This window comes from Lithobates pipiens, unplaced genomic scaffold (assembly GCF_037356315.1).
Source record: "Lithobates pipiens isolate NorthernLeopardFrog02 unplaced genomic scaffold, aLitPip1_a1.2 Scaffold_16, whole genome shotgun sequence".
NCBI classification, from domain to species: domain Eukaryota; kingdom Metazoa; phylum Chordata; class Amphibia; order Anura; family Ranidae; genus Lithobates; species Lithobates pipiens.
The window spans coordinates 324117002-324132466 of NW_027507748.1; the positions used below are offsets into that span (position 1 = coordinate 324117002).

Consider the following 15465-nt stretch of genomic DNA (forward strand, 5'->3'; position numbering starts at 1 on the left):
GCTAAATCTGCAGCACTTTCAGTGGCAGCAAGGAGGTCAGTATGGATGAAAACCTGGGGGGGAGACACGGCGTCTAAAACCCGCCTGTGCAGCGTCCCTTTTACAGGAGACTTAGTCTTCGGGCCTGAATTAGACTCCGCCTTAGAAAGGACGGCGGACAAAAAGAAAACCTTTCCCGCAAAAAAGAAAAATTTTCAAAGAAAAATTTTTCGTCCCTTTAAGGAACCCTCTAAACCAGAGAAGAGTTCAACCCCCAAAAAACATTGGTCGGGACATAAAGGGAAAGGAAAAGGGGGCATACTGTTTAGTCGCCCCAATCAGGATCCCAAACCCCAGTGACATCAGGGCTCCTGTGGGAGGAAGATTAAGCAAATTTCTTCCTCAATGGGAAGAGACAACCTCGAACGAGTTTGTCTTAAATATAATAAAAAGGGGTCATGCGCTGGAATTTCACAGCAACCCTCCTTCCAAGTTTCTGGTGACAAAGCTTCCAAGTCACTCAGAAAAGGCCAGGGCCTTACCTTTACTAATAGGGGAAATGGTAGATCAAGAAGTATTGACACCAGTCCCTATTCAGGAACAAGGGGACGGTTTTTACTCGCACATCTTTGTGGTAAGAAAACCGTCAGGGAGATTCAGACTAATTATGAACCTCCGTCCACTGAATCGCTCCATCCGTTACAAGAGATTTCGGATGGAGTCCATTTATTCCATAAAGAATCTCCTACAGAAAGAGACATTTATGGCAACCCTGGACCTAAGGGATGCTTATCTGCACATTCCAATAAGGGAGGAATGCCAGAAATTCCTTCGGATGGCAGTGCAGATAGACACAAAGGTTTACCACTTTCAGTGCAGAGCACTTCCCTTCGGTCTATCATCCTCTCCGAGAATCTTTACCAAGGTTCTCGGAGAGGCTTTAGTTCCTCTGAGGCTTCAATCAGTCTCAATTATCCCCTACCTAGACGATCTGCTCCTAACAGCCCACTCAGAGAGTCGTCTTTCTCAGGACCTAGAATTGACTCAACTCAGTCTGAGTCGATTAGGGTGGATTGTCAGTCAGGAGAAATCCAAGACAACCCCAACACAGGAGATCCTGTATCTGGGGTACTGGATCAAGTCTGTAGATCAGAAAATTATACTGCCGGAAGAAAAGATTTTGAATCTGTGGCAGAGAATATCTTTTCTTCAATGCAGCCCCAAGTGTACGGTGAGGGAAGTAATGTCGGTCTTAGGTCTTATGACGGCAGCCATTCCAGCCGTACAATGGGCCAGGTTCCATCAAAGAGAACTTCAGGGTTTTCTGTTAGAACAATTAAAAGGCAGAGATCTGGAGGAGGAGGTATCGATCCCCTCAAGGGTAAAACGCTCCCTCTGGTGGTGGAAGGACAGGGAGAACCTAAACAAAGGGGTTCATTGGGTCCTTCCTATCACTTTAACACTAACAACGGATGCGAGCAGTTGGGGCTGGGGAGCCCACCTAGGCTCAAGCTGGGTCCAGGACAAGTGGACCCCGGAGGAGAAATGTTTCTCTTCCAATTGGAAAGAACTAACAGCAATCCTGAGAGCTGTTCTAGCTTTCCACCCCGCAATACAGGGTCACCATCTACAAGTCCGTTCAGACAATACGACGGCTGTAGCATACATAAACAAACAAGGAGGAACCAGAAGTCCTCGTTTGATGTTGGTAGCCAGACGCATTCTCCAGTGGGCAGAAGCCAATCTGGAATCCATTTCTGCAGTTCACCTGAAAGGGGAGCTGAACAACAAGGCGGACTTCTTGAGTCGACAGAGGATTTCGAACCAAGAATGGTCCTTACACCCAGAGGCATTCAATCTCATAACAGCTCACTGGGGAGAACCAGAGGTAGACCTTTTTGCGAGCAAGAAAAATGCAAAGGTTCCCAATTTTTTCTCGCTAAACCCAGGAGATCAACCCCTGGCGGTAGATGCCTTGCAAACTCCATGGACTTTCAGTCTGGCGTATGCATTTCCCCCTCTTCATCTCATTCCGAGGGTCCTAGCAAGATTCCTCAAGGAGAAAACCTGTTTGATTCTAGTAGCACCTTTTTGGCCCAGGAGACCGTGGTTCACAACGTTGCTACAATTGACAGATTGTCCGCCTCTAATGCCCCGTACACACGAGCGGACTTTTCGACATCCAAACTCCGACGGACTGAGTCCGTCAGACTATCCGATCGTGTGTGGGCTGCAACGGACTTTAGCTTCGCTAAAGTCTGACGGACTTTAGAAATGAAGCATGCTTCAAATTTTCCCGACGGAACTCCGCCGGACCCGGTCCCCTTCGAAAAATTCGCTCGTGTGTGTGCTACTCCGACGGACTAAAACCGACGCTAGGGCAGCTATTGGCTACTGTCTATGAACTTCCTACGTCGAATCCAGTCGTACGTCATCACGTTCGACTCCGTCGGAGTTTGGTGTGATGGTGTGTGGTCAAGTCCGTTCGGTCGAAAAGTCCGCCAGAACTCCGTCGGAACTCCGGCGGAACTCCTTTGGAGGTCTGTCAGACTTAATCCCTCTCGTGTGTACGGGGCATAAGACTTCCCTACAGACAGGACCTCCTGTCGCAGGGACCTCTTTACCATCCGCAGGTCGCCACACTGAAGCTGTCAGCGTGGTTACTGAGGAGGAAATCTTAAGGAGTAAGGGCCTGTCAGCCGAGGTAATTGCGACCTTACTACAGAGTCGCAAACCAGTCACGAGAGCTATTTACAAAAAAGTCTGGAAAAAATTCAATAGCTGGCTGAATAGCCATGACATAAATACGGCTAATATTCTACAGTTTTTACAGGAAGGTGTAAACAAGGGTTTAACCCTAAGTACTATTAAGGTACAGATAGCTGCCTTAAGTGTATACCTAGATGAACGCTTACAGGAAAATCCTTTTATCGCTAGATTCTGTAAGGCAGTCGCTAGACGTAAGCCAGTCAGAATCACAAAAGTCCCATCCTGGGATTTAGCAGTTGTGCTAAAAGCTTTCTTGGGGTCACCCTTTGAGCCTATCTCAGAGGCCTCCCTAAGGCTTATTACCTTTAAGACAGTTCTCCTGGTGACAATCACTTCAGCCCGTAGGGTCAGTGAAATCCAAGCACTTTCCATCAGGGAACCATTCCTACAGATCCTAGAAGACAGAGTCATACTAAAGACAGACCCTGGGTTCTTACCAAAGGTAGCATCTAGCTTCCATAGGTCCCAAGATATTGTCCTCCCTTCATTTTGTCAAAATGCAGCAAATGAGAAAGAGGAACATTTTCATTTATTGGATGTGAGGAGGTGTATTCTAGAATATCTTAAAATAACAAAACCATTCAGAATCTCAGACTCCCTTTTTGTCCTTTTTTCCGGACAACGTAGGGGACAGAAAGCTTCAAAAGTAACCATAGCTAGATGGATTAGGCTAGCTATAGCAGAGGGGTATAAGGCCTTGAATAGAGATCCTCCTGAGGGTGTTAAAGCTCACTCCACAAGAGCGTTGTCTGCATCCTGGGCAGAAAGAGCTGGTGCCACCCCGGAGCAGGTATGTAAAGCAGCCACATGGTCAAGCTTTTCCACCTTTACAAGGCATTACCGACTGGACTTAATGTCTAGTCAGGATCAGGCCTTTGGGAGGAAAGTCCTCCAGGCCGTGGTCCCCCCCTAATCTGGTAAGTACTTGGGGATCCTCTCAAGGGCTGTCCTGGAAGAACACTTGGGAAAACTGGAGTTAGTACTTACCGGTAACTCCTTTTCCGGTGGTCTTCCAGGACAGCACGATCCCACCCTTTATTTGATTGTAGTGATGTACTAATGTTATTACCTGTTATGGTTTATATGTTTTTCAGTTCCATCCTTCGGTTCTTGGTGAATGACTGACCAGGGACCTGAGGGACCGCCTTTTGAACTGTGGCAATGTGTTTCCTGTGTCGATGGGAGGAGCTCCATCTCTCAAGGGCTGTTCTGGAAGACCACCGGAAAAGGAGTTACCGGTAAGTACTAACTCCAGTTTTCCTGCACACATTGGCCCCTTGTCCCCCCCCCCCCCCCCCCATCCCTCAGGTTATGAAAACCTGCAGGTCTTTGGCTTATGGGCCAACATAGACTTCAAATATTTATAATCCCTCCTTACTCTTACTAGCCTTAAACCCTACACTATGCAAGAAATGGGTTTTACCTCCCTTAGAGATATTTCAACATTGCCAAATTAAGCACTACATGAACTTCGCTGTAGAGAATAAAGATACATTCCTCCTGGTTCTGTCGAAGTTTGAGGACTATTGCATCAATGACCCATGTTCCTCTGGCTCCAATACCCTCCCTCTGTAAAGTGCTCAATACCCACAGAAACTCCAAATTGAATTGAATTGAGAGTAACTTGGTTTGAGAGCATTTTGCAAGACAAGCTACATTTTTAAAGAAATTTAGACTTGATATACAAGTAGATTCATGTCACAACTGAGTATAAAAGAGAAGAGGCGCCTCTAAGTGTAGCAATATGGTGACATTTGATGATGGTACAACGTTTAGCAACTCGCATGGTTGATGATTAAAACAGGCACATCTAAGTATACAGGCATCCGGGTAAAGTTGTCCACATAGACCATCCTCTGCACCATCATCAATGTCATCCTTTCCATGATGTGCTCCACGCCTCACTTTCAGATTGCTATACTGCAGGTTAGTCTTACTGGTCATGATTGCAGACTGACAGCAGTGGTTGCGAGCGGTGCAGAGGATGGTCTATGTGGACAGCTTTACCCCGGATGCCTGCATACTTAGATGTGCCTGTTTTAATCATCAAACATGTGATTTGCTAAATGTTGTACCTTAATTTAATGTAACCATATTGCTACACTTAGAGGCGCCTCTCTTTTTTATACTCTGTAGTTCCTGATGGCTTTTGCTTCTAGTCCCCTTGGAAGGGCTGCCATTTGTGAATGGACATTTTATGGTCTATCACATTGCTATAATCTTTTTATATAGACTATAAACTGAAAGACTTATGAATAAATGGTTGTTGAACAAATCATCTGAGATTCCATTATTTCTTATGGGGAAATTCATAAAATTCGGAAATTGATACAAGACTGCTTTGAGTTACAAGCCTGTTTCCGAAACAAATTATGCTCGCAATCCAAGATATTACTGTATATCCTAAATAGGAAGCTAAGGTAGGGGAAAGAACTTCAACTTTAAAGTGGGATAAAATATAGTCTGCTCCAGCTAAAAGCTTGACTGACGTTTTGCCATTGAAAAATAGATAAAAGGTAGAGTTCAGACGGTACACATATAAATTACCAAATACAATTTCATTGCTTTTTTTAAAGAACAAAGTGGCCAAGGCACTATATTAGGATATGAACCTACAGCATACAGTATGTACAGTGCATAGTTAGGAATTTCTAAACCTTTTTTAAGTAGGCAGAATCAATTCTCACATGAAGGGTATCATCCTGGTAGATTCCTGTTAAAGTATTTAATTGTAAGTCTTATATTGTATTTCTTCTAAATACAGAAATGAACAAGCCACCTGTGGCAAAGATTGCTGGAAATGTGGTTATTACTCTTCCAACTAACACAGCAGAGCTGGATGGCTCCAAGTCTTCAGACGATAAAGGAATTGTTACCTACCAGTGGGAGAGAGATGAGTCTAGCCCAGCAGCTGGGGTAAGTAGAGCCAGTAGATAAATAGCTTTCTAATATTTCTAAGACTGGTGTCCTACAAACCGTTAAATGTAAATATGTTTTTTTTTTTTTTGTGTGAAAACACTACTGAACACTAATAACAGTAACATTTTCTATCACAAATGTAAATGCTATCCTGCTAAAATTGCCATCAGTGAAAGGACTGTTTTATAATAAAAAGTCTTTATAAGCGTCATAAGATTAAGGAGCACAAAAAGTTCCCATATCCCTATACAAAGCTCATTATGACCATTCTTTTCTTCTAGCCTCTGTACTTTTGTGTTTTTTTTTTTTTTGTTTGTTTTTTTGTTTTCTGTAAAAAAAAAAAAAAATACAATTTAAATTAGAGAATTGCAGATTAACCACTTGACCTCTGGAAGGTTTTACCCCTTTCATGGCCAGGACATTTTTTGCAATTCAGCACTGCGCTACTTTAACTAGCAAGCACCCCCTATCAAAATACCACTTTTTGAAAAGTAGACAGTGCAAGGTATTGATCACTTCAATACAGGGCACTTCCCCCCCCCCCCCTTCCTGCCCAGGCCAATTTGCAGCATTCATCGCTGTCACATTTTGAATGACAATTGCTCGGTCATGCAACACTGTACCCAAACAAACTTTTTATCATTTTGTTCCCACAAATAAATATTTTTTTTTTGGTGGTATTTGATCACCACTGGGGTTTTTTTTTGTTTTTTTTTTTTTGCTAAACAAATAAAAAAACCGAACATTTTGGGGGAAAAAAAGTTTTTCTTTGTTTTTGTTATAAATTTTGTAAATAAGTAAGTTTTCTCCTTCACTTATGGGCATTGATGAGGCTGCACTGACGGGCACTGATGATGAGGCGCTAATATGCAGCACTCATGAGCACCAATAGGTGGCACTGATGGGCATTGATAGGCGGTGCTGAAAGGCCACACTGATGGGCAATTATAGGCGGCACTGGGCATTGATGGGCACTGATAGGCAGCACTGATGAGGAGGCACAGGCAGGCAATACTGATGGACTAATGGGCACTGATTAGCATCCCTGGGGGGGCTCTGGTGGGCATCCTGGGTGGGTCTGCGCTGATAATAAATGAGCTGATTATTAACCTACATCATATTGACTCTCTGATCGCCCCACAAAAGGCTTATCCTGCTGGCGAGTTTTTTTAAGTTTTAATTTTTTATCACAGTATTTTGGAAAATTAAGAAATTAAATAAAATTTCATATTTTTTCACTTTTCATTTATTTTTATTTATTTTTTTATTTATTTATTTTTTACATGCTGTTAACAGTTCAGTACAGGTGTGGTGTGGTGTGATGTGGTGGTGATCAGGGATACTGACTTTTGAGAGTGTGCAAAAAAATAAATACACAGCTATGTATGCAAGAGCCTGCCTGCATTACAGGTTTAGGGCTCTTTCACATGGGCTTGTCCTTGTATGGACTCCGCTTTGCTCAGCAGGGATTGATTCACTGAGTAGGTGGATGACCTGTCCGTCTCAGCTTACTGTGCGAAGATGGACCTGTCAAAGCCCCGCTGTCCTCTAAGGAGATCGGATGAAAACAGACCTCCTGTCCGTTTTCATCTGATCTGATTCTTCAGACGGATAGAAAATAGGGTTTCCCTCCATCTTGATTTCACTAACAGGATCAGATCAGATATTGGCGGATGTCAGCAGACATGTCACCGCTGACATCCCGCACTCCATAGGGCTGACTGAAGCGCAGGGGCGTCGAGAGGGGGTGGCTAGGGGTGGCTGAAGCCCCGAATGTGGCCCAGAGTCAATGGAATGCTGCATTCCATTGTTGGCTCGAGCGCCGTCGGCTAATTTCGGCCACACTCACTAATCGGTCCCCGGCTGCCAAAATTAGCCATAGTGGCCAAGTGCCGCTGGTCCCGCCTTCTGGAGCGGGTCGTGTGACGTTACGTCCATCTTAGCCTGCAGGCTCCAGAAGGCGGGAACGCTACATCCCCGCTCGGGCGGGCAGCTCGGCTCTCCTCTCCTCGGGTCTCATGGTGCTTGACTGACTGCTGTGATCACACACACACACACCACGACTGAGCTGAGATAGGTCCGTCAGACACAGCGTGTGTGTGTGGGTGTGGGTGTGTGTGTGTGTGTGTGTGTGGGTGTGTGTGTGTGTGTGTGTGTGTGTGTGTGTGTGTGTGTGTGTGTGTGTGTGTGTAGGTCAGTGCTCAGTGTATGTAAGTCAGTGTGTGTAGGTCAGGCAGGTCAGTGGTCAGTGTATGTAGGTCAGGCAGGTCAGTGTATGTAGGTCAATGCCTGTAGGTCAGTGCTCAGTGTATGTAGGTCAGTGCTCAGTGTATGTAGGTCAGTGTGTGTAGGTCAGGCAGGTCAGTATGTGTAGGTCAGGCAGGTCAGTGTGTGTAGGTCAGTGTGTGTAGGTCAGGCAGGTCAGTGCATGTAGGTCAGGCAGGTCAGTGCGTGTAGGTCAGTGAGGTCAGTGGTCAGTGTATGTAGGTCAGTGTGTGTAGCTCAGCCAGGTCAGTGTGTGTAGCTCGGGAAGGTCAGTGCGTGTAGCTCAGGCAGGTCAGTGCGTGTAGCTCAGGCAGGTCAGTGCGTGTAGCTCAGGTAGGTCAGTGCGTGTAGCTCAGGTAGGTCAGTGCGTGTAGCTCAGGTAGGTCAGTGCGTGTAGCTCAGGTAGGTCAGTGCGTGTAGCTCAGGTAGGTCAGTGCGTGTAGCTCAGGCAGGTCAGTGCGTGTAGCTCAGGCAGGTCAGTGCGTGTAGCTCAGGCAGGTCAGTGCGTGTAGCTCAGGCAGGTCAGTGCGTGTAGCTCAGGCAGGTCAGTGCGTGTAGCTCAGGCAGGTCAGTGCGTGTAGCTCAGGCAGGTCAGTGCGTGTAGCTCAGGCAGGTCAGTGCGTGTAGCTCAGGCAGGTCAGTGCGTGTAGCTCAGGCAGGTCAGTGCGTGTAGCTCAGGCAGGTCAGTGCGTGTAGCTCAGGCAGGTCAGTGCGTGTAGCTCAGGCAGGTCAGTGCGTGTAGCTCAGGCAGGTCAGTGCGTGTAGCTCAGGCAGGTCAGTGCGTGCAGCTCAGGCAGGTCAGTGCGTGCAGCTCAGGCAGGTCAGTGCGTGCAGCTCAGGCAGGTCAGTGCGTGTAGCTCAGGCAGGTCAGTGCGTGTAACTCAGGCAGGTCAGTGGTCAGTGTATGTAGGTCAGGCAGGTCAGTGGTCAGTGTATGTAGGTCAGGCAGGTCAGTGGTCAGTGTATGTAGGTCAGGCAGGTCAGTGGTCAGTGTTTGTAGGTCAGGCAGGTGAGTGTAATGGTCAGTGTCAGGCAGGTGTGTTTATTTAGTAAGTCACACATCCCCACCACCCAGGCCAAAAAAAAGTCGCTTCTTCGACTTCGGGCTGAAGCCCCTGGTCTTTTTGCCACCTGGCAACGCCCCTGCTGGAGCATCTGATCAGGCAGACCCGATCGGAAAGCCCTTGTGAAAGGGCCCGTTTTTGTTTATATATTTGGTAGGACTTAAAATGGATTAGATTTAATAAAAGTTTATAGTACAAAGATTGTAGGGTCATATTATAACGCGTATAGTAAGCTTTAGGCTTATTTCTATTTAAAAAAAAAAAAAAAGATTCCAGTCTGATGAGTATGTTCCCTGAGGGGAGAAACTCATTTTTTTTTTTGACCAGGCCATTTTTTGCACTATGGCACTGTGCCGCTTTAACTGACAGTTGCGCAGTCGTGCGACAATGTACCCAAATAAAATTGGTGTCCTTTTTTTGCCACAAATGGAGCTTTCTTTTGGTGTTATTTGATCGTCTCTGTGCTTATTATTTTTTGCACTATAAACAAAAAAATAAAAAACGACAATTTTGAAAAAATATATATCTTTTTCTATCTCCTGCCCCACAGTGGACAGGAGAAAGATCGTTGCCTACTCTAGAGGTAGTTTCAGACACTCAGGGTCTACTTGAGTTGTCGGCACAAGACATGAATCTTGGTTTGTGCTGCCAGAAGAGCCCAGGAAGGGCAGTCGGCATCCAGGTCAAATATTTAGCAGTGTTATTACAAGTTCATCAATGATGCCTATGGTTTAAATGGTAAAAAAATTGTTTTTTTTCTGGGGAGAGATTCTCTACAGGTGTGGGGGTATCTTGGGCCAGCCATCATCGAATGTCAGTGGCCCAGATGTACAAGACCACTATTTGGTCTTTTATTTATACATCTACAGGATTTTTACTAGTTCGATGTCCATCACATAGAAGATACTACCTTTCCTCAGCATATTACAAATAGCAGAGTAGGTCCTTCTTTGGTGGCAGTTTCTATGATGGTGTGTCCCTCCCCTCAGGGGCATTGCTTTGGGACATCCCAGATAGTAATTAGTATAGCTGCTCTGTGTCCCGTGATGTATGATAAAGAAAATAGGATTTTTCCTACATCTTGCCTGTAAAATCATTTTCTTGGAGTACATCACGGGACACAGAGGCCCCTCCCCTCTTGGAAATTGCTTGCTACAAAACTGAGGTACTTCCTGTACAGGAGGGGTTATATAGAGGGGACACTTCCTATCGTTTGGGTGTGCCACTGTCCATTCACCTAGAGGTGGTGTATAACCCAGATAGTAATTACTATAGCTGCTCTATGTCCCAGCATGTACTCCAATAAAAAGATTTTATGGGTAAGCTGTAGGAAAAATCCTATTTTTTTTTTTTTTCACTGAAAAATGGAAGATTGTGAAATCTGCTGCATTCTAATATATTCTGGACAGTGCTATAGTTTATAACGTGCTCTAGATTACACGTTGGGATGAAACTATTTTTTGACATGTTACATATAGATTTATTCCTTTATTACATGTGTGTATGGAAAGCTTTACAAAACAGACTATTTGTTTGTTTTATATTTCTGCAACCTAGTAGTCTGTTTGTAAGTCGCACCTAGAAGTGCTTGGTCGCTGTTTCGCCATTGTTTGATTGGTCTTCTGAAGGTGTTAAGCGAAGCCTGGAAGATTATTATCTACAGACAGTGGAAAAGATGACATTGTGTTTGATTTGTGGGTGAGGTGACAATCGCTCACTACATTTTTTATTTTTTTTTCCCCTTCAGGAGGTGTTGAATAACTCTGATCACCACGCAGTCTTGTTCCTCGCTAATCTAGTTGAAGGGACCTATACCTTTCACTTGAAGGTGACTGATGCCAAAGGAGAGAGCGATAGTGACAGAGCTACTGTAGAAGTAAAACAAGGTAAGTGATGCACATGAAGTCAAAGTTTAGGCCACATTCCACATCAATAGATTTATCCCTACGCTAAATCACTTGTTTTATATAATGATTTTACTTTGCTGAAAGTTTGGACTTTAAAGTGATTGTAAAGGTTCGCTTTTTTTTTTAAAATTACAAACATTTACTTACCTCCACTGTGCAGCTCGTTTTGCACAGAGTGGCCCTGAACTTGCTCTTCTGGGGTCCCTTTGCGGCTCTCATGGCTCCTCCCCACATCAGATAACCCCCTGGGAGAAGCGATCTCCTGAGGGATTACCATGGGGGCGCACGCTCAAGTCCAGCATTCGGCATCCATAGAGGTCAAATGCAGGACTCGCCCCCGGCACCCTCGTCATTGGATTTGATTGACAGCAGTGGGAGCCAATGGCTGCACTGCCATCAGTCTATCCAATCAAGAGCTGAAAGCCCCAGGCAGAGAGACAGCGCATCCCCGTGGGTCAAGTTCCAGGGCTCAGGTAAAAACGGGGGGCTTGTCGCTGGCAGGTATTTTTTCACCTAAATGCATAGGATGCATCAAGGTGAAAAAACCCGTAGGTTTACAACCCCTCTAAGTGATACCCTTTATTGGCGAACTTAACCCTTTAGCCACTTACGGACCGCCGCACGCGTTGTTGTGGCAGCAGCTAGCTGCCATAATCCAGTATCTTCTTCAGCCAGCGGTCTGTTTTCTGATAAGAGTGGTCTACGCAGTGGATTCGCCACGAGATCACTTTTACTGGTGGCAGGAGAGGGCCCCTCCTGCCGCTCTCCAGTGCCCTCCGCCACTTACCGGATCCATCGGCAGCAGCGGAGGCGGGGTATGAAGACAAGTTAGGGGAAGATGGCCCCAACCCGTCTCCATAACATTGCAGGGAGAATCAACGTCAAAACGTCCCTTCCGCCCATAGCTCTTAAAGGGCCTTTTTTTTTTTTTTTTTTTAATAACAACATTTTTTTATTACATTTTAACCACTTGACCACTGGGCACTTAAACACCCTTAATAACCAGACCAATTTTCAGCTTTCGGTGCTCTCACATTTTGAATGACAATTACTCAGTCATGCAACACTGGACCTATATAAAATTTTTGTCCTTTTTTTCACACAAATGGAGCTTTCTTTTGGTGGTATTTAATCACCGCTGTTTTTTTTATTTTTTGTGCTATAAAAGAAAAAATTAGTTTCTGTTATAAAATTTAGCAGATTAGTAATTTTTTCTTCATAAATTTTGGCCAAAATTTATACTACTACATATCTTTGGTAAAAATAAGTACAAATTGGTGGATATTATTTGGTCTTTGTGAAAGTTATAGAGTCCACAAGCTATGGTGCCAATAACTAAAAATAGATTTCAGACCTTCACACCTGAAGTACTGACGCCCTATTTCAATTCTTGAGACCCTAACATGCCAGAAAAGTACAAATACCCCCCAAATGACCCCCTTTTGGAAAGAAGACATTCCAAGGTATTTAGTAAGAGGCATGATGAGTTTTTTGAAGTTGTCATTTTTTCCCACAATTCTTTGCAAAATCAAGATTTGCTTTACTTTTTTTTTTTTTTCACAAAATTGTCATATTATCAGTTTATTTCTCACACACAGCATATGCATACCACAAATTACACCCCAAAACACATTCTGCTATTACTCCCGAGTACGGCGATACCACATGTGTGAGACTTTTACACAGTGTGGCCACATACAGAGGCCCAACATGCAGGGAGCGCCATCAGGCGTTCTGGAGCACCCATGACAATTCTGACATTTCTCTCCTACATGTAAAAATCATCATTTATTTGCTAGAAAATTACATAGAATCCCAAAACATTATATATGTTTTTTTAGCAAACACCCTGGAGAATACAATGGTGGTTGTTGCAACTTTTTATCTCGCATGGTATTTGCGCAGCAATTTTTCGAATGCTTTTTTTGGAAAAAAAAACATTTTTTTGTGCTTTAAAAAAAACACAGTAAAGTTAGCCCAATTTTTGCATAATGTGAAAGATGAAGTTACACTGAGTAAATGGATACCTAACATGTCACTCTTCAAAATTGCACACGCTCGTGGAATGGCGCCAAACGTCGCTACTTAAAAATCCCCATAGGCGACGATTTAATATTTTTTTACTGGTTATATGTTTTGAGTTACAGAGGAGGTCTAGGGCTAGAATTATTGCTCTCGCTCTAACGTTCGCAGCGATACCTCACATGTGTGGTTTAAACACCGTTTTCATATGTGGGTCGGAACTTGCATATGCGTTCGCTTCTGCATGCGAGCACATGGGGACAGGGGCGCTTTAAAAAAAAAAAAAAAATTTTTATTGTTCATTTTACTTTATTTATTTTAGTTTGACATTTTTTTTCCCCAAAAATACATTTTTTGATCACTTTTATTCCTATTACAAGGGATGTTTACATTCCTTGTAATAGGAATATGGCATGACAGGTCCTCTTTACAGTGAGATATGGGGTCAATAAGACCCCGCATCTCACCTCTAAGCTGGGAAGCCTGAAAAAAAAAATATGGTATTGATCGTATTGGCGAGTCGGTAGAAGCACCGGAGGGCGGCGGGAGGGGGGGATGTCTATGGCTGAGTATTGCAGGGTATCGCCGACTATGGCTGGGTATGGCTGGGTATCTCAGAGTATGGCGTTGCAGAGCATTGCAGGATATTGGCGGGTGTTGCAGAGCATTGCAGAGTGTTGCAGGGTATTGGTGGGTGTTGCAGAACATTGGCGGGTGTTGCAGAGCATTGGCGGGTGTTGCAGAGCATTGCAGGGCATTGGCCGGTGTTGCAGGGTATTGGCGTGTATTGCAGAGTGTATTGCAGAGTATTGTAGAGTTAAATTTCGGTGAGCAGCGATGTGGGCACTGCAGATGCAGCCCACAGCGCTGCTGACACCGATCTCTTCCCCCTCTGCTGTACCGATCGGTACAGAGAGGGGGAGGGAGGAACCGGCGTCATAACATGACGCCGGTTTGTTTACAAGTGATCGCTCCATCATTTGACGGAGCGATCACGTGGTAAACGACCGCGATGAGTGGCCGTTTACCGTGATCCGTGATGCAGGATCCAGGGGGCACGCGAGAGCGGAGAGTTAAACAACCGCCCTGTAGCCGTCATTCGGCTATGGGCCGGTTGTTAAGTGGTTAAACGTCACCTATGGAGATTTTTAAGGGTAAAAGTTTGCAGCCATTCCACCAGCGGGCACAATTTTGAAGCGTGACATGTTGGTTATCAATTTACTCAGCGTAACATTATCTATATTTTTAATTCAAAAAAGTGTATTTTTCCCCAAAAAAGTGTGCTTGTAAGACCGCTGCGCAAATACAGTGTGACAAAGTATTGCAACGACGGCCATTTTATTCTCTAGGGTGTTAGGGGGAAAAAATGTATGTTTGGTGATTTTCTAGCAAAAAAAGTTTTTAACTTGTAAACAACAAATCTCAGAAGCTTGGTCCGTAAAGCGGAGTTCTATCCAAAAATGGAACTTCCACTTTAAGGGAAGGTGTCCCCCTGACATGCCACATTTGGCATGTCTTTTTTTTTTTATTTTTTTTTTTTTTTTGGGAGGCGGGCGGAAACCCTCTTTTCAGGGGGTTCCAGTTCCCACTTCCTCCTTGGGCACCGCGGCAACATAAGTAAGTTCACCTCTCCCCCCCTCCCTATCGCCAATCATCTGGGACACGTCACAGGTCCCATATGGTTGCCCGGCCAGTCACAGCATGCGGCTTGTGCATGCACAATGCATGCCCGTCTGTGAAGCCACAGCTGGGCGCCCACAGTGACAATGCCGGCACCGTAGAGTGGTGGGGGAGATGAGCTGGGCTTCGTTCCCCTGCATCGCTGGATCCTGGGACAGGTAAGTGTCTAATTTGTTAAGTCAGCAGCTGCAGTATTTGTAGCTGCTGACTTTAAAATTTTTTTTTTTTAAATCGGAACTCTGCTTTAAGTGGTTAAAGATGCAAGCTTTTGGGTTATCTTAGATTTTGTTTTTTCGGTCTTTATACAATTCGGCAAATGCTTCTGAAACAAACATTTTTTTGAAACAAACAAAATTTGCAAGGAGGTGCATTGAATTGTAAATATAAAAAAAATATATAGAACTATTTTTTTCTAACAAACTTGAGTGGTAGCAACTATTGTAAATTGTTAGACTATATTTTTCAATATGTATATTTCATTGCTCCTTCTGTGTGTACATATGTGGGTTTCATAACCAATTGTATAAATCCTAGGGAGGCACCCAGATGGCTTTCATCTTTTATAGCTTAACCCCTTCCTGCCATCAGTACTCATATATGCGACCTCACTGGACTGGGCATTTTTCTGTTGGGCCGCATATATACATATCTGTCTTTGTGAAGCGCACTCCCAGCACAGAGACCGTGGTCTCAACAGGAGCTCCAATTCCTATACCAACTTACCGGTTCCGGGTCACCTGATCACTGTGATGGCCTCTGATTGGCTATCACATTGATCATTTACCGTGAAGCCTCTCCCTCCCTCTCCCTCCCTCTCCCTCCCTCTCCCTCCCTCTCCCTCTCTCTCCCTCTCTCCCTTT

The 15465-nt window shown here is 44.6% G+C and overlaps 1 protein-coding gene across 1 annotated transcript in view; it reads left to right on the forward strand.

Annotated features, from left to right (window-relative positions):
* KIAA0319L (KIAA0319 like) overlaps positions 1–15465 on the forward strand; it is a 157852-nt gene that overhangs the window by 104471 nt on the left and 37916 nt on the right. Inside the window, exons 15-16 of the mRNA XM_077481729.1 lie at positions 5513–5664; positions 10744–10882. Coding sequence (XP_077337855.1) covers positions 5513–5664; positions 10744–10882 — 291 coding nt within the window. The remainder of the gene's footprint in view (positions 1–5512; positions 5665–10743; positions 10883–15465) is intronic.